This window comes from Acipenser ruthenus, chromosome 11 (assembly GCF_902713425.1).
Source record: "Acipenser ruthenus chromosome 11, fAciRut3.2 maternal haplotype, whole genome shotgun sequence".
Taxonomy (NCBI): domain Eukaryota; kingdom Metazoa; phylum Chordata; class Actinopteri; order Acipenseriformes; family Acipenseridae; genus Acipenser; species Acipenser ruthenus.
In genome coordinates this window covers 5263387-5287551 of record NC_081199.1, presented here as the reverse complement: position 1 = coordinate 5287551, position 24165 = coordinate 5263387, and the positions used below count along the sequence as shown (strand labels likewise).

Below are 24165 nucleotides of genomic sequence, written 5' to 3'. Positions count from 1 at the left end.
ATAAAAATAGTAATTTTAAACCAAGTATTGAACTCCCCCTATGTACAATTGCAAACATTAAACATGCCAGACTAAATAATAAATACATCTTCACGGTTCTTTTTCGATCATGCTTTTTTGTTGTTCTACAAATAGTCTACAAACAATAAGCAAACATGCAGAATATAAAGGGTTAAATACAGTACAATGGAAAGCACAGGACGTTTAAACATTTCAATAGAAATGTTATGTTTGAAAAAGACAAACAAAAAAGCTTGATTATTCACATCTTTATTTTAATTATTTACCAGGTATGCATTGCTACAGTAAACTACGTGTGAAGCATTCAAATTACACTGGGCAGTTTGCATGCATGAATATTGGTTTTCCAACACATACATATACAGTATGATTAAAATAAAAGTGTTGCATATCTTGCCATGGGAAGATAAAATACAAAGCAGGGATTCTGTTTATGTAAGGCAATCCAACAGTCTCTTTTCATCACCAGCAAATTCCTGTGGAGAACCAAAAATAAATCCACTTTGCAAGAGAGCTGGACAGCACTGCCCGTTACATTAGGAATCCACATGAAACAGAAACTGTACATATAACATGCTTAGATTCTTTGGGGTTAAACATGGTACAATACTCAGAGCCTCAATTAGTATTTTGTTCCTCATATACGACTAGAATGTTTAATATAGGGCTGTGTAGTGCCTTTTGGCTTTATAGTACTGTAACACACACTCAGGAGGCTTGCAGCTAATGAAAAATGTACCCAAAGGGCATTTACAGGCACACACGGTTTTTGACAAATGTTTGGGGAGGGGGGAAAAAACACTTTGCTTAAAATTACCTTTAAAATGTCTGGAGTGGAAATGTTTGCAGGAAGAGGTTTCCCCTTGTGTCTCAGATATTCAGATACAAGAGAAGCTGCATCATCAAGGCTGGGAAGAAAAGGCGATCAGAATGAACGGAGGTTTTATTTTTTTGGTCCACAATACCAAGAGTACGTGTGGCGCTATATATCAAAGTTACATTGTGTTATATTGGCTTGCCTGCTAGAAAGTAAGGCTTTTTCTGTAAGCTAGCAACTGCTTTCTATCATTACCAAACTATACGAAGAAAATCCCCAGCAGTCTGTCCCAAGTACAGTGAAACATGTATTTAAAGCTACTCTCCTGTTAAATCCATACATTATATATATATATATATATATATATATATATATATATATATATATATTTGCTAAAGTAACTGTATTTAAGAACAAAAGCAAAACAAAATCTGTAGTCTCAAAAGATGATTTCTTTTTTTTCCGGTATTTACAGAACTTGTTTTAATAACCCGTTCTCTATGGAGTTGCAAAGTTTATTGTAATGAACCTCCGGAGGGTTATTGCCCCTGGTACCTACCAGCTCTTGTTTACAAGGTAGTCCACAAGGCCCTTCACCTGGTTGGATTTAATCACATGCTGTCTCAGCAGAGGGAGGAGTTTGGTCTTGATTAGCTTCTCATACAGTTTATTGCTGTTAATAAAATCCAAGACCAACTCTTTAATCTGAAAGAAAAAGGGTACAATTATGAAAAGTGAAGTCAAATAGACAATTGTTTTGGTTAGTGCCTTCATCAGTGTGTAAATCAAGCTACACACCCAAAATGAGGCTGTTTGAAATCCAAAATGCTAAAAAAAATCAAGAAGGATTCAAATCAGTGATCCTCAGGTAAAGTGAACAAAACAAATTAGTATCATTGAAGTCAAAGGGGGAGGTCCTCATTACCTGTGCTGAAAACCCGGCAACTTCTCCTGTGCTCATATGTGTCTCAACTTGCTGAAGTACAGTTACTAGATTACTCGTGGAAAGAAATCCCTGAAGAAAAAAAGCAAACGAAAAAAACACTGAACTTGTTAGTCAAATGGTGTAAGCAAAGCTGCATGTGGCTGCCAAGAAATCAGAAATGTTAATTCAGTACCAAAAGAGTGAAATCAGACACTATCCAATTTTGTACTATAACTTTATTTTATATAAATGTACCTTTTGACACTGCTTTTTGTAGTAAGAGTAAAAACATTTTTATCATTTTAATTTATGCAATTTAAAGTGGTATTTTATCATCTTTTACTATTTCTCAATTGTTCTGTATACTATTCATTTTGTTATTTGAAAAAGCGCTCTGAGGCGATTCATCACGCTATATATGAAATAAAGATTAATTGGTTGATTCATTATGATTACCTGAACTACAAACAGATGGACAAATTTGGCGGTTCTGTCGTCATGAAAGCAAACAGGCATTTGTTTTTCTTTCAAAAGATACTTTTAAGCTGTATCTAGAGTTCAGATGAGCAATAAACATCGCAAAAGCAGTTTAATCCTATTTTAAATTGTTACGGTCGTCTCCCTACTGCAGTCTTTGGTAAAAGGAACGTACTTGAATTTGCTGTTCTTTTTTCTCCGATTGTGGGATCAGCAAAAGTGACCCCAGTGTGAAGGCTGGCAGATCCAGCTGAGCGAACTGCTTAGCAATCCCAATCATATCCAGATCTGCTAGGACTGGACACCTGCAGGGACACAAATAAAACCTGTGTTAAATAATGCAACTCTAGTGCAGAGTAGGCTTAGAAGAATGTTAACATAGTACTATTGAAGCTTCACACAAAATCACTACTTACTTAAGAAGAAGAACAAATGTCTCGTAGCACGTTTCCAGTTGTTTTGGGCTGGGTGGATAAGAGGCTAAAAACAGAAAGAACAAAGAACAGTTCATTTACTAATGAACCATTATCTACATCACAATAAAAGACTACAATGTGTTTATTTAAACTGGGTCGGGAATTAACATCTGAGGCTACATTTTCAGAAAAGAAAAAAAAGGCAATGTTTTGGATTAGAAGGAAATGCTCTTGAGCAGGGGTGTCAAACTCAGTTCCTGGAGGGCCGCAGTGTCTTCTGGCTTTTGTTCCACCCAAGTTCTCACTTAATTGGTCTAATTATTTGATTAATTAGACACATTTAACACTTCTCTTCAGGCCTCAAAATGTTTCACAGGTAGTGTACCTTGAATCAAGTGCATTTTTAAAACCATCAACTATAAAAGACCTTGAAAAATATGAAATATGTCAAATTCAACAAATAATTAGATCAATTATGTCAATTGAGAGCTTAAGTTGGAATGAAAACCAGAAGACCCTGCGGCCCTAGAGGATTATAAATAGATAATTATTAAAAGAGGTTGTCAACAGATCTTAAAACAACACATACCAGAAAGAAAAGGGGCAAGAATGACATTTCTCCAAGCTCTGATGAAATTAGGGATCTATAAAAACAATGTGAGAGAGAGAGAAAGTAACGAGTGCTAATCATTTTAAGATATGGATATAAGGCTTAAACCTATACAACATAATTCCCGTATCAACTTTGATATGGTATTCAGAATTATATGATCCAATGGTTGTATTCTAGAACATCTTTCAGCTGAAAAGTGCATTGCAGCAGGTACATCAGCTCCAATAATCAGGACTAAAAGGCATTTGCCTGACATTCATGTTGTATCCTCAATACTGAAAAGGTAAATGTATTCACTATACCTGCCACAAGGAGTGCACAGCAGTTATTGCCACCAAAACCTTCCTCATGTAACTGATCTGTGAAACGGAAACATCATTAAAAGAGTAAGTTCAAATGGGAAGCTCGGAACGATTGCAAACACTAAACTGTACCAAGGAAATGCATGCTCAAAAGGGCTGTGCGACTTACCATGCTGAAGCTAAGCAGTTTTTGTAGCACACCATTCCAGAGCTGTGGGTCATACACTTGATATTCTAAACTGAGCTCTGTCACCAATCTTACAGCCTAGACAAGGAAGACAGTTTAGGAAAGCAACAGGTGGTGTTGAACAATTGAAAAATTAGTGTGAAACACTAAAGCATGATCTTTTAATTAGGATATGCAATCGATCAGAACAGTAAGGCTAAACATTTCTATTTGCAGCTATTTAAAAAAATATATATCATAAGAGTGCTGTAACTGTGTTTTTAATGGAATTCATAAACAGCACACAGTGGCTGCATTAATTCATTAATTTTGTGTTTTAGCCCAAAATGAATTGCCTCCAAAAACTTACCCTGGGCTCATGGCTATGATTCTTCCACAGACCCTTGATCATGCCCTCCTTTGGACTGTTGTGAAACGACTCCACAGTGTAGGGTATATTCAAGAGTTCAAATTCAGCAAGATAAATGCAGCACTTCAGGTAATACCTGCAACAACAACAATAAAAAAAAGATTTAAAAAATGTATGATGTGTTTTACTATCCTCTGTTACACCATCCACCACACATACATTTAACACATTTAAAAAATGTCAGTAAATACTGTGGCAATGACACACACAACCATACTATGGCTAAGCACCGAAAGAAGCTGAAAGACAGACTTACTTGACTTTCTCAATAGGCATCTTGATGAGCGAAACCACAGTTTCCTCTTCAGCCACTTGGATTAGACACAGCAGTGCACGGCTTCTATGTGCAAATGTTAACCGAGCACCAGATGTGCTAATAGGCTGGAAATAAGGCAAACGTGTTACTTAAAAACAAAACAATAGTAATTATTATACACACACGCACTCGTGCACGCACGCACATATATTATATATACACAAAGTTGATAAACTTACTGATGTTTCAGCAGTAGCAATTGTATAGAGCATTCTTGCACTGTGCTCCATAGTGTATGGCTGAAGCAGGTATATAACTCTAGGGGAAAAGAAAAAAAAAGAAAATATAGTCTCTGCTACTGTAGAATAAATTGGTACTGTACCTAAACTGATACACTGAAATGCAGTTTCTGTCTTTAAACCGAAGAACAGAATACTTAGTCAGAGACAAGAATGACTGCAGTTTTATAGCTTTTCATACACGTGTGGATTATGGTCATCACTAGTACTTTGAAAAGTGTTGTAGGTAGTTGTTTAAACAAAGTACAAATACTAGGGGAGGTATTCACAAAGCTCTAACTATGGAGTTATTATACGAATGTTTTTTTCTCAAATAAAAATGCAGTTTTATATTTGTGTTCTCTAGACTGTTGTTGTCATCTTTAACAAAATTAAAAGTTTCGGGAATGTAAATGTACTCATTAAAAAGCATGCTTTAAAAAACTTCAAGCTCTTTAAACAGGACCCTATATCTAAGCGTTACCTCATTAGTTCTGGGTCTTCTTGCATGTCAGTAAGAAACTCAAAGGTTTTATCTTCCTAAAAAATACCACGGGAGAATAGAAAATTGATATAAAAACAAGAACAAGAAAGAGCATAAATCCTCTTGAGAAACAGTATCTAGTCAACAGGGGTGTACTGAGAATGCAGTACTAATGGTCCAGATCTCCAGAGATTGGGAGAAATATATATATATTTTTTGTGAAAGTAAAGCTCTTGAGTATATATGGTTTGGAGTCCCTCAAGAAGGAAAACCAAGGAGACTATTTTAATTTCTTGTTATGTTAAAAGACATTGCACGAAAAAACTCCCCAAATTACCACTATTTTCACCTTTTGACCCAGGAGGGATATGGTTCTGCAATAGATACCAGTGTGTAATATCTGACAATACAACAACGGGTCCACTCTGCCTAAGGCTCGTACCATTGCAGCTAACCTTATGCTACCATTTAGACTTGGAACAAAACCAATACATTGTTATTGCAGTGCCGTCAGAATCCCATTGAAAGAACCGTTTTATAAAGCTGTCTTCGATGCTCACAACAGGACACATTGGGGTCTATTCAATTGATCTAAAACAACAGAGTATCTAAATACCACTATCATTTAAATAATTGAAATATGAACTTTTCTGAAATGCCCACTGTTTCTTTGTCCCAAAGGCTCATTATTAATTGGCACTAGAGAACAGACATATCCATGGGGATACACTGTGATTCATAATGAACAATTAAAACACTTTGAAAAATAAGCATGCTCCCAGAATAGGGGTAAACATCTGCATACCAAAGGGAATAATCTGATTTGGGTCTGTAGGGGTGATCTGGAGTGAACATAAATGACTGTCACCAAAAGAAAAAATAAATAAATATGTAGACAGATTCTGCATAAAAAATTTCAAAACAATAAAAGGTGCTTGTACTCACATCAGTGGACGGCTGGCAGTTCCGGCAAAGCCATTTCTCCAGCAAAACATCCCTGATCTTCGAGATGTCGATGTTGTTTATTTCTGCAATTTCTTTGGCTGCAGCATGTATATCTGCAAGAACAAGCATGCCAAAACTGATTTCTAAGCCAAATATTATACAGCCATTTCCATATCCTCTTGGCCCTACAGAATCTATTCTATATGTATATATCGTGTGTAGGGTGTCTTTTGTAATATCGCGCAGTTGAAGTATTTCTGTTATAATAAGCAACACCATACACACAGCCTGTTCACTTATTATGATTCACAAAAACAGATTGTAATGAAGAACTCCTATTGAATATAAAAGGGAGTTGTTAACTTGTCATATGTTCTACACACAAGACAGGATGTACTGGAATCATTAAGAGCGATTGTTTTATTTCTCATATGTGATTTATAATATTTTGTCACAAAAGGTTATTTCCTTTACTTTTAAACAATTACAAATTAAAATTACTGTCCCTTCTTATTTTACTCTCAATATCTTACACACTAGGATGCATGGATGGAATAAAGCCAAGTTTTTGCAAACTTGTCTTACCAGGGTAATCCTTTCCAGTTGGGTTTTGTATTCTTTGTTCAATGGAGTTATGCTCATACAAGGAAACAATAAGCTTAGCAGGAAACCCAGTTAACTTTAAGTACTCAGGAGTGCTCAAGTTGAATGCAATCAATATGTTTTCTGTGGCTGATCGCTGGTACTGCACTTTTAATTTCTCCAAAAACACCTCGGCTTTTGCATGAGTCTTATCCTGTGTAAGTGAGGAGAGAAACAGGACAGGATTACAAAATGCCAAATAACTTTTTATCTGGTATGATTAACAGACATAAAATAAATATAATGATATATGCAAACTGACCACCACGGGGGGGGGGGGGCGGCAGAAAAAAAAAAAAAAAAAGTGTTCGTCTCTCAATTGTTTTTTCTTGGACTTCTGTCAAGTTTATTTATTATTTAATAACTGTGTGCTTGTTTCTTATATCGTTATCAATAGCAATATGTTCAATCATTTTGTTAAAACATTTGGAATAAAATGAATCTTCAAACCTCAGCACCAGTAGCCTTCAACCATCTTTCTGCGAGGTGCAAGCAGAATTTCAATGCACTCGTCTTGTCCGGACCTACAGTGGAAAGAAGAGACAAAGAATTCACACTTCTGTCCTGGACTGCTTTACTGACTTCTATCCATGCACATCGTAAACATGTTTCAGTTAAAAAAAAGAAACCACTTCAATTCAAAAAGGAAATGGTCAAGTCTGGGAGTCTATACTATACCTGTCGGAAGCGCCTGAGCAATTCTGTGAGATGTAGCTGCAGCCCATTCCGGATTGGTAATTGAGAGAAGGTAGCCCTTGATCGTCTGCACAGTTTTTACAGTTTCTTTGGTCATCAAGAAAGTGTGTCCCTCTTTCGACTGTTTTAGTGAGTTAGGCTTCAGGCTTTTTTCAAATACATGATTCACTGCCGACATATAAAGCTTATCTATGCAAACCTAAAGCAGAAGATTTTTTTTTATTATTACTTACGTATAACACGATTTCTTAATTCACAGTTTCACTCTAATCTCAGACAATCTAAACAAAGGTAACATTAGGTAACACAAAATGAGTGCTTATCGTGGTCTGTGAAACTAGCCATGAAACTAATACATTGAAAATGTTAAAGAGAATAGAATGTGAAATAAATACAAAGCAAAATGCAGATATGTAAATTGAATGTGTTAACTTAGAATATGCATACATGTCATTATAAGAGTTCTGAAATCTGATATTGCCAACTACCCGAGAGAACATATCCCATATAAAACAATCTGAAGTAAAATTAGCATTAGGTCCTTCCTAACACACAACAGTTGAACTTACCTTCATCAGTTTAGATATGAGAAGCAGCGTGGGAAAAGACTCTTCACAAAGTTCAACAGCTAATGAAAAAAAATGTAAATAATGTTACAAACCATGTATGATTTAGCACTTTCCTTAAAAGAAAAACCAAAAACCCTTCATTACAATACAATGATGTTGAACCCAATCAAACGTGGGGTCATGGTAAATCGCTTAACACAGCACATGATTTAACATATAGACAAATTGTCAGTAGTAATGTAGTTAGGAGAGCTTCCTTTGGGAAAAGATTATTTTCATACAGTAGTTTGACTTAAATTGTCTCTACAAAAGACAAGGCTCAGTTCTGCACAAATTGAACGTACATATAATCTTCCAGAAGCACTGAGTTGTTTGAAAGAAGATCAGATGGAACGGCAGTCTGCTCTGGGCGTAAGCTGAAACTTCAAGAGATTTCTCCAAGATGTAGTGGTGCTCCAAATCCACGGGAGGGGAGATTCGCCTGTAGGAATTCAGGTGCTGCAACAGTCCTATAGCCTATGGAAGAGGACAACAGCGTCACACATAAAAAGAGCAAAGTAAACATCAAGCGTTTAAGAAATACATTAACATTTTCTTCACATCGCTGTTGAAACAAACAGCGGTAGACATGTCTTTTTAAAAAATATATATATTTTTAACTAGCCAGAAAGTGTGTTGTTACCTGTTCTATCTGTATGCTTGTGGTCTTTTCATCAGCGGTCTGTATGACCTTAAGGACACCATGGATCGTCTCATAATCGTAAGGGCTAAGCTGCAACAAGAAAACATTTCAAAAGTTTAGCTGAACTAGCGCGACATCACCGGTACAGGCCGGGAAAACTAAATCCGATACACTGATATAGCAGCCACTTGAGCTGTCATATCTCACCTTGTGTATGGTTGCACTGAGACTGATGACCAGGTTACTGGTGCGGTTTAACAAAGGAATAATTTCAAGAGCTTTAGCCACATATTCACTGTGAGACAGTTTGGTGTTTTTTTCCAACATAGGATCGTCTTCATTGTGAAGAATGTTTGTGCCATGGAGCAGAAGAGTCTCTATGTAGAGATGTAAGGCTGAATCGCTGTCCAGATCAAATGTGCTAAAAGAAAACAAAAACAAAAAGTCTAAATACATGTTCAGACAAGATAATAGCATGCATTGTCTAGCACTGACTCACCTTATGAAATAGCCTAATGAATGTAATTGTCTAGGAATTCATTAATTTCTTAAAAAAATTAAAAAAATCATCAATACCATTTACATTTTGTAAGTATCAGTAGTGTAATTTTGCAATAAGCAAATGCATTCTGCTACTGGATTTACCGGCAGTATTTCAAGATTAGTTCTGAGTTCACATTTGGGTTCTTTACAAGAGTAGAGATCAGATCTTTTTTCCTTGCAGGGCACTGTCGAAATACAGACTGGAAAGAAATCTATAAACACAGAAAGAACAAAGTTTTAAATCAGTATGTTATTTAAAACAGCAATTATATTATACCATTTAAGTGGAACTTGACCACAGAAATAGCCAACTGGTGAGGAACACCTTTGCTGGTCTTTATCTTCAAAATACTTTCATTCTGATTAAATCAGCAGCAAAATAAATAAATAAAAATGGACAATGTTATAAATATAAAAAACTTACACCCAGTTTTCCCAGGTGAATACCCCATTCAGCATCAGCAATTAAAGACTGGAATGTCTGTCTATGCTCCTCGTCCTTATATAAATCAGACAGATGAGCGCCTACTACAGCTACAGCCTAAAACAAGAAACAAAACAAACTAGAATTCCAGAATTCAGTCCAACAAAATCATACTTTTACTGGCTTTGTGTACAATGAAACAGGATCTTGTTATGTACACAGCGATATTTTTTTATTGTATTAAAAATCGACCTACCAAAACTTTGTTATAATTTTGCCATGTATTGTTGATGACATGCCAGAGTTTTTCAAAGACATCTTTCTTTGGTAAGAGCGTGCAGTAACCCAATGCAAGATCACAGTCAATAACTCGACAGTTGAACACCTGAAACACATGCAGTCCACAACAGGGTGAAACTTATACACCAACCAAAGTCAATGAAATGGTCCCGTTTCCACTTAAAGTGCTTCCTGGTTGTGCCACATTCACAAAAGCAGTGCAATCTAGTGACCAACTTGCTCTTTAAAAAAATAAAATGTATTAATTTATTTAAAATGCAATTTTCAGCAAAGATAATCTCCATACCAAATGATCAACGCTATAAAAAAAAAGGTGCCAAGATCATTCGTTTTATTTCGTTTTGGTGACATCTGTTAAAAATCTCACCTTATGCAGTAGGGCCAGTGACACATCTTTAATAACTGAAACAGTTTTCTCTCCCATGGCAACAATGAAGTCTCTGTCTTCCACCAGGTTACGGCGGTCATAGAGCTGAAAAGTCAAGGTTTAGAAGAGAGCACAAACAAATACATGACTCTGTTACCTACTACCTCTCCCATCCTCCACAACCCTATAGTATCAATGGAACTGTGCACCTGTTCAGTTCGGTGCAAGTGGATTAAGTGGATTGAGCTGGATGGGACCTTGTATTTTGGATACATAGGCTGCTTTAACAATATGAAAATAGCATTTGTCAAAAAAAAAATAGCATTTTTCAGGGCAATTAGCCTTTACCCTCCCCTATGTTATTATAGGTGCCAATAAATGATTTGTTCATGAACCAAAATACCGGATAAGTAGTGTGAATTACAAGCTATTGAGTAACCTGCAGCGTACCTTGGCACTAAGTGCCATATCCATATTGTTGGAAATCACATGCTGCAGACAGGTCCCGAAAGAGTTCACCACGAGCCTCAAGACCAGCTCCAGCTGACTGCACTCCTGCAGGTTCTGAAGCATGGAATTCATGGGCGACCTCATCGGCTTGAGGAAGTTCACCTCTATGAAATAAAGTCCAGTTAATACAACATTTCAGATTGTGCAAAAACAGCAGCATGTGTGGTATTGCTTTTTAAAATTAATTTTATGATAAAATTATACATGTTAACATACCTTCCACATATGGACAGTTTGTTAAGCAGGAGCAATCTAAAGGATAATGCTTTTTACCTAAAAAAAAAACACACAACATAAAGACACCATGAAATATGCACATAAGAGGAAACAAAACCATCCAGGACACCCCACCTATTCACTAAAATACAGTGCTGAGTTTATTACCTGCAGTATAAGGTACAACATTGGTAGTTATTTCATATAGAACAGGCAGAACCATCACTGGATCAAGAACTATCCCGTCCTCATTAAAGAAGTCCTCAAACGTCCATTCATCATAAGGGTCACGGTCAGCTCCCAAAGAGGATGTCTACAACAGAAAGGTTCTCGGATTTAAAAAAAATTGAACAAACAATGGTATTTTTTCATGGTTTCTCAACTTGCCACATGTTGGAAAAGATCATTACAAGTTTTTATTTATTTATTTATTTATTTTTAAACTTACTTTTGCAATAAATCCATAGTCGTCTATTTGACACTGCCTGTAAACATCCATTGCCACGACTGTGTTTTTGCACAGTTCCTGGCAATCCAGTAAAAGATCTGTCAATATGCAACAAGGATGTTAGTCTTACAATATCATGGGAAAATAGCATCAGTTTTATTCTATGTGTAACACCTCTACTGTAGAACAGTACAGTATAGAGCAGGTGAAGGCAACAGACTAAACACACTATCATAATGAAATGCATGCTGATAGCAGCTGTAGTAACCAAACTTCAATATAATTCTATGATGTGTCTAAAACATTTACATAGGTCTCAGGTCAATAAAATAACACAATATACCTGTACTGCAGATAGTGGCTGCCTGACAGGCTAACTCATGAATTACAGCAGGCAGGTTCATTCCATCTGGAATTATCATGGGAGTATTTGTCTCCAACATCTGACAAAGCTTCTGCGCAGCATTTAAAAGAACTTGTCCAGTTTGTGTGTTACAGTGATGCTGATACAATTCGCTGAAAAAAGAAACACACACACACACATATATATATATATATATATATATATATATATATATATATATATAATACACACACAGTACATATTACACCAAATGCTGGTGACAGGGTCAACCAAGACGAGTGTTGACGAGTGTTGGCTAGGTTTCCTCTCTTACCTGAATATCTTTAGGGCCTTTTCCACTTTGCCAACGGCCAGTGCCCTCATTGCCAGCTCCGCCCCCAGCTCCTGTTCTGTGAGCTGCAGAAGCAGAGCTAGCCTGTACAGCCCGGACTCCGTGGAAATTGTCTTCGTTTTTCCATCTTGTCCTTTGGCAACCACAGAGGTTTTTTCAGTCTTTGACCTGGATAGCGTGTTCTCATAGGTTTCAATGTGTTTTTCACGAAGTTGCGACAGCAAAGTACGGTTCTCGTAGTCTTCCAAAGATAGGAAGATATCAAAATCTTCCTACAAGTGAGATGAAAGTGAATGAGTTATTAGAGTTATGTAGACAGCATACAACTCAAAATCAAATCTGTGAACCGTCTCCTAAAACTAACCATTGTACCTACCTGTAAATTAGCAATAGCTTCAAACATGTTCAAGTTATTTTCACACTGCATTCTTTTTAAAGTACTGTCTGTAAAATGAACAACAAGCAAAACATCAAACCAATACGAGAACATGTAGGGGGAAAAAAAATAATGTATATAATCTTAAAAGAGATCTCTACCTTTCTGGATGTCTTGCAGGAATTTCAGAATTTCAACCATTGTCCGAGCAACAGCCATTTGATGCTTTTTATGCTTAAAAAGAAACCAAATTTAAATCAGAGCCCTTTTAAATAAGCTACTGTCATAAACTTTTGCTACGTTTTTATCCCTGCTAGTTGTACTTTCTATCTGTCAGGGCATATTTTATTTTCCATTTTGGGTACATCCTTACCTCCTCAGAGGTGTCTCTCTGGTCATGCAGTTCCAGACGAGCCCATATAGCCAGCCTCTCCGCTGTGCTCTCAGCCTCGTCAGATGGCAGTGTCTTGAGAAGCTTTAAACACTCATCTACCTGCAACGAAATGAAAGATGACTTTTGACCATGAAGCAAGCATCACGAGCATGCTTTTTCCCTCTGAGCTGACTGGCTTACACACAAACCTTGTCTTGTCCAATGAGATAGACAATCCTGAGAATGCAGACTTCAACGGTGGGCAACATGTAAGCTTGAGCCACCTTTAAGGCATCCTCCAGGGATGAAGGCAAATCCTGCTTCAGGATGTATTTCACCAACTTCTGCAGAGTAAGCACATGAATTTAGACTTCAGGCTTAAATTTGAATCTATTTTAATATATATTACTTAGTAAACAGTACTGTATATATATTTTTGCATTACACTTCATATATAGAGAACAGGTACTTTATTTGATTATTATATTGTAAAATGTGGTTACAGCACTGTATCAGCTATCAGGCGGTAAAGCTTGCCCCCCTGCCTCCCTCAATAATGCCATTGTACTTTCATTCTCAATACTGATATAAAGCAGTCTCTTAACTACTGTGCAATACAGAGATAGCACTGTAACCAAATACTCTAAAATTCGTCATGATGTTTCTTACTAACCATAATCTGCTTGTCATCGGACAAGTTAAAACTTCGTATTCCATATCCTCTAAGAAGCTTCTTCATCTCCATGAGTCTGTAACTTTCCTGCAGAAGCTTTACCCTGCAAACCACAAACAGCTCAGCACATTACAGTAGCACAAAACCGAACTCTACCAATAACACAATGGAAGCCCCCCCCACCCCCCAGAAACACTACATCGATAAAACATACTTGGGATGATCCATTTCCAAATGTTGTTTGACAAGTTGTTCAACTGCTTCACTCCAAGGTACAACAGCTCCGTACATGATCTGCAGCACAGCATCAAAGACCAGCTGGAGAGCACAAGGCAGTAAGAATAAGCTGTTACTTGTGTTTCCTCTATAGAGATCCTACTGGAACAATGCTGAGAAACAACACATGCAAACGCATACATTGAATTCACACACACTGACTGAAAAACACTTGTGCCATTTAATCAATTGGTATGGTCATTGAAAAGTGGGAAAAGGTTGATGATGCTGATCCTTGTATGTGGCTGACATGCTCAGCTGATTGTGATGCCATGGGTCTGAACTGACTTTGCAGTTGAAGGGAATTTGGAGAGGTGCCTCAGGTGTGATTTTTTTTCTAGCAACTGACGGTTACTGCAAGCATACCGATATTTAAATGATAGTACCATAGAAACTCAATATGGTACAGCGGATGTTATTAATGGCGTCTGTCTGTGTTGTGTCACGACAAACAGCAGGTGAAATTTGCACCGATTTACAGAAAGACCCGCAACAGTCTACATAATGTACTTACATCAGTGTCAGACATGCATCCCAGTACAGCCATAGCTTTGGCCTCCCATTCAGTTTCAAACAGGGAAGCAGACTGAGAACTGCATCGCTCCAGTAAATCCTGTTAAAACATATACGATTACTTTAACAAAAATCTGAAATATAAAAGAAAAAAAATCACCCACACAAAATACTTTAGGACACACAATAACTTATTTGCGGATACCAAAGCACTTCTGAAATAACCGGAATTCACCTTTCCTTGGTTAAAACAAGAGCAGGAAACACAATTATAATTTTTTATTGTCAACCTTTGTAAAGAATACAAAGTTTCTAAAAACAAGGACAGTAAAATGTTTATCTTCACTTCACTGGGTAAATGACACCATGTACCTTAATATATTGCAAGAGCAGTTCCTCCAACTGCAGATTATGCTCTTGAATATATGGTTTTATAACTTTCTCCAGAGTGGGAGGAATGAGTTCCGGGGCCAAAACTTTATCCAACATGCGGAACGCAATAGTAGTTTTATTTTCCTATTAAAACAAAAGAAAAAAAAGAAGAGGAGAGAAAGTTACAAACTTTCATCTGTAACCTTAAGGTGTTACAGAACTCCCTGCAGTGCTTACAAGAAAGGGACACAGCAAAGGTAAAGTAATGTGTCTCTTGTACACCTTGCAGGGTGTTCTGTAACACTTTAAAGCAGCCAATTTAAAAGAACACAGAAGTATATTTAACAAGGAAGTTTTACCTTTTCGAACTCTGAAAGCGGCAGTATGCATTTGTATTTTTTGTACAGGTCTAAAAGCTGCTGCAAGCTCCCCACAAGAGTTTTTAACTGGTGCACTTCTTCACAGTCTCCATCCTCCTTCTATAAAACAAAGTATTTGTTTACTGAACAATAGACAACGTGCTACACTGGTTTTTTATATATACAATTTAATACACAGCATTGTTTCAAGTTGGTTGGCTCAATCCATTTAATCAATTTAAAAAATGGTATTGCAGCAATTAATAGTAATTGTACCGTTACTGTATAGAAATATCTAGCATGGCCCAACTAAACAAGAATATAAGTATGTCACAAGCCCATTTGCAACAAAAACTGACTAACAGTAGTGTGGAAGTTTAGAAAAGGGGACGTACCAAAGGAATCCAAAGCCAGGAAGATGAAAGTCCTAACTCGTTTGGATTTCTTGATACAAAATACAGTTCGGCCATTTCCAGTCCATTTTCGGGCCAGTTCAACTACAGGAAACGTTTAGGGAAAGCAAAACAAAAACAAAAACAACAACAAAAATAAAATCTAAATATTTTTTGTACAGCTTAAGACAACCAAAACGTAGGGATGTACAGGGTCTGATTACTTTACCTTTTCTGTCAACTCAAGACTTCTCACCCTGTGTTCCAACCACCTTGCAAGTACTTTCTGTAGAAAAAACAGAACTCACATTCACTAATGATATCAAAACAACAGTATCAATAGGTATTGTAGGGTTTTTAAAGAGATAACTTTTCTTTCTAGTTTTATATAGAATGAAAAATGTTCCCATAAAGTTGATTATATCCTTAATGAAATACAAACAAACAATGACCTGTCCCTTTGGCACAATTCTTCTAACAAATGGGATGATGACACTTTTAAACCAGAGACAGAGTTCACGTGAAGGGATATCTGCTGGGATGATGTTCAGCAGCTTTTCCAGCGCTTCCACATCAAACTGGCTTTCAAACTCTGGCTGCAATACACAAAGAGAAAGGGATTCAGTACCAAGACATATTACTGATTGCACAGAGATTTCCATTTAGAAAATTGGGTTCTATGTTCCATGTATTGCAAACATTTTTTTTTATATATATGTAAAATATTACTTGGTGTCTGAGCCACAGGTACTGAGCACACTTCAGGTTTCTCTCCTCCAGGTGCCAGAAGATGTCGCTTAAGACGTCTTTGTTGTTTAAGAACTCAATCCAGGAGATCCCACTGCCAATGGGGGGGGGGCATATTTTAGTTGCATGCTTGTAACAATCATAAATACATCATAAAGAATTACATTAGGAAATTAAACTGAATTATAAAACTAATAGTATCATTGGCCCAGTATCAATATGCAGCACTGTACGTCTGCTAGATAAACCACAGCAGCAAGATTTTTTTAACAGAACGAATTAAGGCAGTTAAAATTCTTGGATACAAAAAACTAAAAGCTAGACAAACCTAAATTTCTCAGGTCCGAAGGCACCATAAAAAGTCGAAAGCTTTGCAAGGGCACCCAAAATCTGTGGAAAGAATAAGACTAAGACAGTAATTGAGGAAATGAAATACAATTTAACAAGAGGAAAAGTTAGCTTTTTTTTTTCCCAGGCACTAGCTAGTTGTTTACCTCAGTCAGTAAAATAGGCAGGTCCTCAAGAAAGGCAGCATTCTTCCGGTCATCTTTCTTCAAAATCTAATCGCAAATTTTGAATAGGTTGTAATTAATACTGCCGGTAAATAGTTAAATACACTTTTTGTATCTTTTGTAAATTAAATATTAAAATGTTATAGATAGAGGTTAAAATAGTTTAGATATATAAAGAGTCTAATAGTAAATAATAAATTAACTTACTCTGGATTTTGCATAATTTAACATCTCCTGTGCCGTTTCAAATGTTGGCCATGGTGCTTTTATGCAATACTGCACTATAAACTGGTCATCCTGAAGACGAAAAAGTATATATCATCGTTTTTATTTAAAGTACTGTACAACTATTTTTAGCATCGCACATTAGCATTAAATCATACCGGTATTTTATGCAAATTCTCCTTAGCTTCGTTAACAAGTTCCACCCATACAGTTTGTCCATAGCCCCCAATGGAGGCTGATGCAAGTCTCTCCAACACAAAGTTCAACTTCACTTTGTACACAAGCTGTATAGGAAAGAAAAAAAAAAAAGAGGATGTACTGCAATTAGCCAACAACTGAACATGTTATTTAATAGGAAAAAAAGTACAGTAATGAATCATCACATTCAACTGAAATCTGTACACTTGTCAATAACGCCAGAGTAGCCAATTCTTAATGCTTTTAAATTAAATTCAGATTGTGAAGCAAATTAATTCCTAAGTGAGGTGCAGTGTTTGAACAGCAAAGTTTAAACTGAATCGTTACTTTCAAACCATAAATACGATACAGAAAAAGCTGTGGATTACTTCAAGCAAACTTTATTTGGCCGATCTGTTACATCCTGTTCAATTCTACATTCTTGGAAAGTGCAAAGATTACCTCAACGTCAAGTCCAAACTGGATTGCAAACCTTTCTGCTTCTTCAAATTTATGCTTGTAAAGAAGACGACTGAGCCTAAAAAGAATAAAAAAAAGCAGTCAAAATAATGTGCAAGTGTGGTACGAAGAAACAAGCACACAACAGAACTCTGTTTTCAAATACCTGTTTTCTGGCAGGGCTTCTGTTAAACATCTCAGCACTAAAGCAGACACTGTGGCATCCAGTGACCTGTAAGACAGAACCAGTTAGGACAAGGATCTGAAAGACTAGTACAAAAACAAACAAACAAACAAATAAACAAATAAATAAACTTAAATCAGGAAACCTTAAACCAAAAACCGATGCAATTTAAGAACAACGCTATTTCTCACCCTATTTGTTCAACATACCTTTGCTGGTTTTCATAAATTCCTTCCAGTAAATATATTGTGTCCTGGAACAAAGAAACAGGCTTGATTTTAGTCATATATTTATGACCTAATTTACAGCACATGTCTTCATAAGGCAGATCTGTTTTGTATGAGACATACTAGAACCCTGCTCCATTATGTATTTCAGTAATAAGCGTTCAAAGGGGTTTATTTTCAACATTTAGCAAGCAGATTTTGATTAAAGGATGATCTGTATTGTTAAATGGAGGAGATCCTGTCCACTTATCAAGTGCAATGCTACAGAAAAGAGCAAGCATGTACATTCTTTTTCATGATCGGCTTAGATTTTGTATTTTAACTAAAATTGTTCATATGCTTTGATAAGTTAAATGATAAAGACACATAAAACATGATTGGCATTTTTTCTGAGTTCCAGAGCACCATAAGTTGCCATGCTTTGAAAATCCCCCCCCATAGCACGTTATCGGTATGTTCATCGCAAAGTGATATATTACCATGCTGACTCCAGTTTGAACCAGCGCGGAAACATCAGACACTTCCAAAGAATACAGCAGGTTCATTGTGGGAAGAGAATACACCATCAGGTTTCTTATCTGCAAATGCAAAAATAAAACACAAAAATAATTGTCTTTTATTATTGGAAGCGAATAAAACACAAGAGGACAGTTTGAATAGATTAAATACAGATAACAGTTTAGGTAGTAACTTTTTCAGGACTAACCCTATGCTTAAATTTTAAGAAAGTAATGAATAACAAAAACTATGATAACTGCATGCAATTAATATAATGCTAACGCTTCATAAAATACCAAAAACCATCAGCTACCTTTAATACAGACGTTATTTGGTACTTTACAAATGCAGCCATAAGGATATTTTAATCCTAGGATCAAGAACTTTACAGAAAAATAACCCTGGGATAACTAAACAGCTATTACATGCCTGAAGTAATGAAACTAAAACTTGCTATTATAAAATAAAAGTTACTGACACAATCTTCACATACAGTACTGTCATAAGAGAAACCTACAGTATTCTCCTGTTTGTTGTCTTGCGTTGTCAGGGCAATGAGCTTTAAATTGGCACTTCCTTGCCTGTAAATATAAAGTAGATTAGAACAGAACGCAGGAGACAGAGATAGCTCGCACAAGTCAGTCTACAGGAGTGCTGTAAAAATCAGAACGTCATAGGCTTACATGGCAACAGAAGCAGACTCTCCTTCAGTAGTCAGCAGAAAGTCCTGAATACAAACAGAGGGCCAGTACCAAACCAGTATGAGGGTGTAGGCATCCCACATGCTCAGAATATTCTTAAAGCAAAAAACGACAATCAATCAGTTAGCATATTTGAGTCAGACTACTTCTTCTGTGTGTATGTGTTATTATTATTATTATTATTATTTATTTCTTAGCAGACGCCCTTATCCAGGGCGACTTACAAGATATCACATTATTTTGTACATACAATTACCCATTTATACAGTTGGGTTTTTACTGGAGCAATCTAGGTAAAGTACCTTGCTCAAGGGTACAGCAGCAGTGTCCCCCACTAGGGATTGAACCCACAACCCTCCGGTCAAGAGTCCAGAGCCCTAACCACTACTCCACACTGCTGCCCAATCATTTACTTAATGACAGCTAAAATCACTGTATGCACCTGTAAGTGTTATTACTCATTCATTTAACTTACTTCATCATCCAAAACAAATATCAAATTATCCAGAATCTGGCATTTTCTCACGCCTGTTAAAAATAAAAGGTAATATAAGTAAGTACAAAAGTCAAAACGATAAAGTTAATAATCTGATCACCCTTTAAAATGAAACACCTGTTTGGGATCAATGAATGATGATGCTCAAAGGCCTCCTATGAAGTGGTATAGAATGTGTCATTGTTAGATACATCAACTCACACCCCCAGAGTCAATTATCAATACTTTTTTGATGTGGGTAAATATTAGGCAAAAAAAAAAAAAAAAAGAAGTGTCATAAATACAAATAAAAATACCTGTCAGTAAACTTGAATCCACAAGATTCTGTATAGATATGGTTTTCTGAACTGGATCCATGTTCCACTTTGACAGCACACAGTCTCCACTACCCTGTAAAATTACAGTAGCATTAAAAGAAGAACACTTACTACCGGAACTTGCCATAACATTAGGTTAAGCCACTGTAGCTTTACATGCAGGATTTAAGGTGAGAAAAAATGAATCGCAGCTCGAGTTAGAGTAACATGAATACTATCTATGTCATCAGCAATTTGTTTCTAGCACATGTCTCTGAGGTAAAACAAAATATCCTACCCCAATTATAAGCTGGATGTTATTTTTTAGGTCACCCATCTCAGCATGGTGACACCCAAGAGTGTGGCTCTCGTCAGTGGAAAAGAATGCCGTCTTGATTGGCATCTGAAGCTGAGAAATACAATACCAGGTCAAAATACAGACCACACGTTTCCTTTTACGCCAAAGTGGGGAAAACGCATTTGTAATTGTAACCCTGTATACTGTCTCGCTCCCCCCACGCTCTTCGATAAAAGAACACAAAGCATGTTACTCAATCGCTATTCACAGGCAGGAGTGCCAAAGATGCTAAATGTTTGGACCTGTAAGTAAATGTAAGGAACGTCGTGCCTTATGGATTCCTAGAAATTCTGGGACGTTGCCTTAACAGAAGGCTAAAAAATGAAGCCTGAAATCTGACTTTTGCATTGCCAGGTTACTGTACATGCATTGCAAAACCAAGATTATTAAGAATTAATTAGAAATGAAGTTCAGATCATGTCAGATTAACACCACCACAATCATTCTAAAAATAAACTACATTTGTTTACTAATTATAAACATTTATAGAACTAATAGATTTAATTCAAAACAGATATTGGATTTAAAAAAATACCTCTTTCAGAGCACCAAAGTCCATTTTTTCAATTGCTGCACAAAAAGAAACAATAACTGTATTAACTCTGTCAGCACTGTAGAGATAATCCCATTCAAAACAGCAAACTGCTCAAGTAGAACAGCTAGTAAACTAATCTAATAGTTATCCCAGGGCAGTCGTTCAGTAACGTTGCTGAAAGAGTTAAAGTGGTTAAAAATAGAATTGTGTATTCATGAATAGTGACACTGCATTACATTACACAGAACAAATCATCACGTACCTTAATAAGCATTCAAACTTTCTGCACAGCTACTTATCTGCTTTCACTTCATAGTGGTGATTTTAAATTCAAGAATGTTAAAGTACTTGGGATTTTGTGTTTTAAACTATTTTTTTTTTTACATGTTACTCTTTTTTTCTCCTGCCCAAGAATGATACGAAAACTTACCCTGTTGTATTTTTGCCAGCTGAAGGTTTGAAATGTGAAAGAAACCATCAGAAGTAAGGACAAACATGTGATAAGTTCCTAAGAAAAAAAAAATCCAACTAGTTAGAGGCTCAGACGAAAGACTCCAGTACAAAGCTATTAACACATACACCTCGCATTCACACTCTTGTGGATGGCTTATTGCATGAAAAGTGGAGCACATACAGTAATTATCCCATACTGCGTCAATTCAGCGTTTTATTTAATATATTTAAGCAGTCAGAGCATAATTAATTCAATATTCAAGTTATTTTTAAGGATAGCCCAATAACAATGCAAACTTTGATAAACAGGTCAGACAAATGCAGAACAGCATTTGCAAAAGCATTGACTGCCTGAATCCCAATACTGCCACCACATGGCATTACAAAAGCACTACCTGGATCATCTTCCTGAATGATCAGGTTTCTGTACGTCTTCTGGTTTTCATTGTAAGGCTTCTGCACCAAAGCCTAAAGAAACAACCAACATGTATGTACAGGTATAAGTATATTAGCATGCTGTGACGTAGATTGCAAGTTATTTAAACAGTCTTTATCCCCAGACTTTAGCAGAAACCACGTGACTTACATTAGTCAAGACAGTTTTCTTTGATGGCACATGATGAAGATGAAGGTTTCCATTCCTCTCTGCAACCACTAGAAACCTCCCCTCCTGACACAAACCGACTCCGTCCACTTGGGTTTCTGAAGCCAGAGAATTCATAATTAACATTTTAAAATTATTTTAGAAGCTAAGTGTGTGTGTATGTATATATATATATATATATATATATATATATATATATATATATATATATATATATATATATATATATATATATATATATAAAGGGCAATGTAGGTACACAATAATGTGAATAATTGACAAAGAAAATTAATTATATCAGGACGTTTCAGCTGGAAGGCTCCTGTTGCATGGCAGTTTCACCCATTCCATGTTTTACTACAAGCTTGATTAGCCACAGTGCACAGGAATCAAGCTCAGGTGTGTCTTGCTAAACTCCGTAGAAAAACCAGAAATGCATCAAACTGCTATGCAATGGGCGTCTTATTTCCATCCCTGTAGTACTTTGAAATCTCTAAATTAAAGACATACCAAATTGAAGCTGCAGCAGGACAGACTGGCAGTTCTGATCAAGAAGTATGACAGATTTATCAGCAACAACAACACAGCCATTGGAGCTGCTAGAGGCGTAGAGGTTAGGATTTGACAGGACCTACAAAATAACACATTGAAGAAGGATGGTTAAAGTATGATTTAAAATTACACATTGTGATATATAAAACCAGAGAAAATGTGCATTTCAGTTCAGAAACATGCTTTTCATCATGGCACCATTACATACAGGCCAGACTGGGAATAACCTTACCTTATCAGAGGAAGATACTTTAACTAAAGTATCTACTTGATAGAGGGCGGTGCCGCACTCATGTCTTGAATCGATACAAAGACGACCAGTGACGGTATCGTCATTTGTCGAAAGCTCTATGTCATTCCACATTGCATCCACAGTATGTTCAATCTGCTGAAGCATGTAGAGCAATTTTAATAAAACCTACACTGGAATTAAACCACACATCATTTTAACATTACAATACTGCACACAGCGTGTACACAACAGCACTGCTAAAACCATAGGAGCACACACATACGGGTTAATACATTTTTGGAGGATATAAACCAGCTGGATAATCAAGTTTTCAAGGTCTGTTTTCAAATAAAGTAATGGGCACATAAGGCTAAACTATAACAATACATAATAAACAGCCATAATAAAAATGTTGGTGTAAATTTAAAAATATGATTGAGTGACGCCCACCGCTTTTAAGACAATGTTATTGATACTTCAGAGAAATGCTTTTAAAATTCCCCAAACCCTACAGAACTGTAAAATACAATACAACTCACGTATGTCATTAAAAAATTAAAAAGCAAAAATATTTCTTGCAAAAAGATTTACGGTCAACACTAGCTACCAAAAATGCCTTATTTATTGCATGAGCAGCTAATGAGTTATTCTTGTTTAGTTTACAAAAACGTTACTTACAGAAACGTTCTCTGGTGCGGTGGATCAGACAAGACTCACCTTTGTCGTAGAATTAAAATCCCTAAAATATAATTTTGTAATTTAATTACAGTGCCATATTTACGTTTTTATATTATAGACATAAACTTTCAGAGAACATAATATAATTGTCTTATCCTCCCTGGTCTGGGGTGACGGGTTGAATTTGGCGGGAGGGGAACTGTGCAATCTAAATACTTCCGGTATGGATAAATCTCCTTGGAAACGAAACTGCGTGTATCGCCTGTGATAACAATGTACTATTACTAGCTCTCTGGGGATTTATATATATATATATATATATATATATATATATATATATATATATATATATATATATATATATATATATATATATACACACATCATGTATCCAGTGTCATTTCTGTTTTTTGTGTCCGCTCTATGCTACCTACGCAAGTCAGAATATTTTACAGTGCGTAGGCTAATAGTAGCTGAAATTTGAGGGTACACAATATTTTCATAAGAATTATAGTAATAGTAAAATTTACTATTTTTACGTTTAATGTAAAATAAAAATAAAAATACATCAAGCTGTCGATGGTCAGTCGCAGCCACTGCAAAAAACGGCACAGTTATTTCTATATACTCTCGTACGCATGGCTTTCCCATGGTTCTCTTTTTATAATTTACTGA

At 36.2% G+C, this 24165-nt stretch overlaps 1 protein-coding gene across 4 annotated transcripts; it reads right to left on the bottom strand.

Moving 5' to 3' along the window:
- Nucleotides 1–254: 254 nt before the first annotated feature.
- LOC117426334 (kinetochore-associated protein 1-like) lies at nucleotides 255–23695 on the bottom strand. 4 transcript variants are annotated; one of them, XM_059033034.1, is made up of 64 exons: nucleotides 23491–23695; nucleotides 22813–22968; nucleotides 22539–22659; nucleotides 22011–22126; nucleotides 21820–21892; nucleotides 21402–21479; nucleotides 20972–21006; nucleotides 20377–20487; nucleotides 20079–20172; nucleotides 19762–19814; nucleotides 19269–19381; nucleotides 19103–19166; nucleotides 18567–18665; nucleotides 18070–18113; nucleotides 17843–17908; nucleotides 17680–17755; nucleotides 17199–17324; nucleotides 17023–17112; nucleotides 16798–16863; nucleotides 16632–16693; nucleotides 16286–16397; nucleotides 16009–16152; nucleotides 15786–15842; nucleotides 15560–15661; nucleotides 15165–15284; nucleotides 14806–14949; nucleotides 14435–14533; nucleotides 13859–13962; nucleotides 13645–13747; nucleotides 13181–13315; nucleotides 12972–13091; nucleotides 12760–12832; nucleotides 12599–12666; nucleotides 12205–12494; nucleotides 11871–12043; nucleotides 11528–11625; nucleotides 11248–11392; nucleotides 11080–11136; nucleotides 10804–10967; nucleotides 10354–10458; nucleotides 9943–10071; nucleotides 9687–9803; nucleotides 9365–9474; nucleotides 8927–9140; nucleotides 8720–8809; nucleotides 8382–8553; nucleotides 8038–8096; nucleotides 7451–7667; nucleotides 7223–7296; nucleotides 6716–6926; nucleotides 6131–6243; nucleotides 5186–5241; nucleotides 4663–4741; nucleotides 4424–4548; nucleotides 4108–4243; nucleotides 3741–3836; nucleotides 3572–3628; nucleotides 3246–3300; nucleotides 2657–2720; nucleotides 2416–2545; nucleotides 1764–1853; nucleotides 1398–1543; nucleotides 839–929; nucleotides 255–497 (listed from the first exon to the last, which is right to left on the bottom strand). In XM_059033034.1, the coding sequence occupies exons 2-64, from the start codon at nucleotides 22942–22944 to the stop codon at nucleotides 453–455; spliced, it is 6708 nt and encodes a 2235-aa protein (XP_058889017.1). In that variant the 5' UTR covers nucleotides 22945–22968; nucleotides 23491–23695; the 3' UTR covers nucleotides 255–452. The 4 variants fall into 4 exon arrangements, with proteins under 4 accessions (XP_058889017.1, XP_034780996.2, XP_058889019.1 ...); XM_034925105.2 differs by having other exon boundaries at nucleotides 22813–22965; XM_059033036.1 differs by having other exon boundaries at nucleotides 23530–23695.
- Between the last annotated feature and the right edge of the window lie 470 nt (nucleotides 23696–24165).

Coding starts and splice junctions, on each gene's coding strand:
- LOC117426334 (XM_059033034.1), bottom strand. CDS start 22,944: ATGTGGAATGACATAGAGCTTTCGACAAATGACGATACCGTCACTGGT. Junction 15,843..16,008: donor GAATTGTGCCAAAGGGACAG/GTCATTGTTTGT, acceptor TTTTTTCTACAG/AAAGTACTTGCAAGGTGGTT. Junction 13,316..13,644: donor CCGATGACAAGCAGATTATG/GTTAGTAAGAAA, acceptor CTTACTCTGCAG/AAGTTGGTGAAATACATCCT.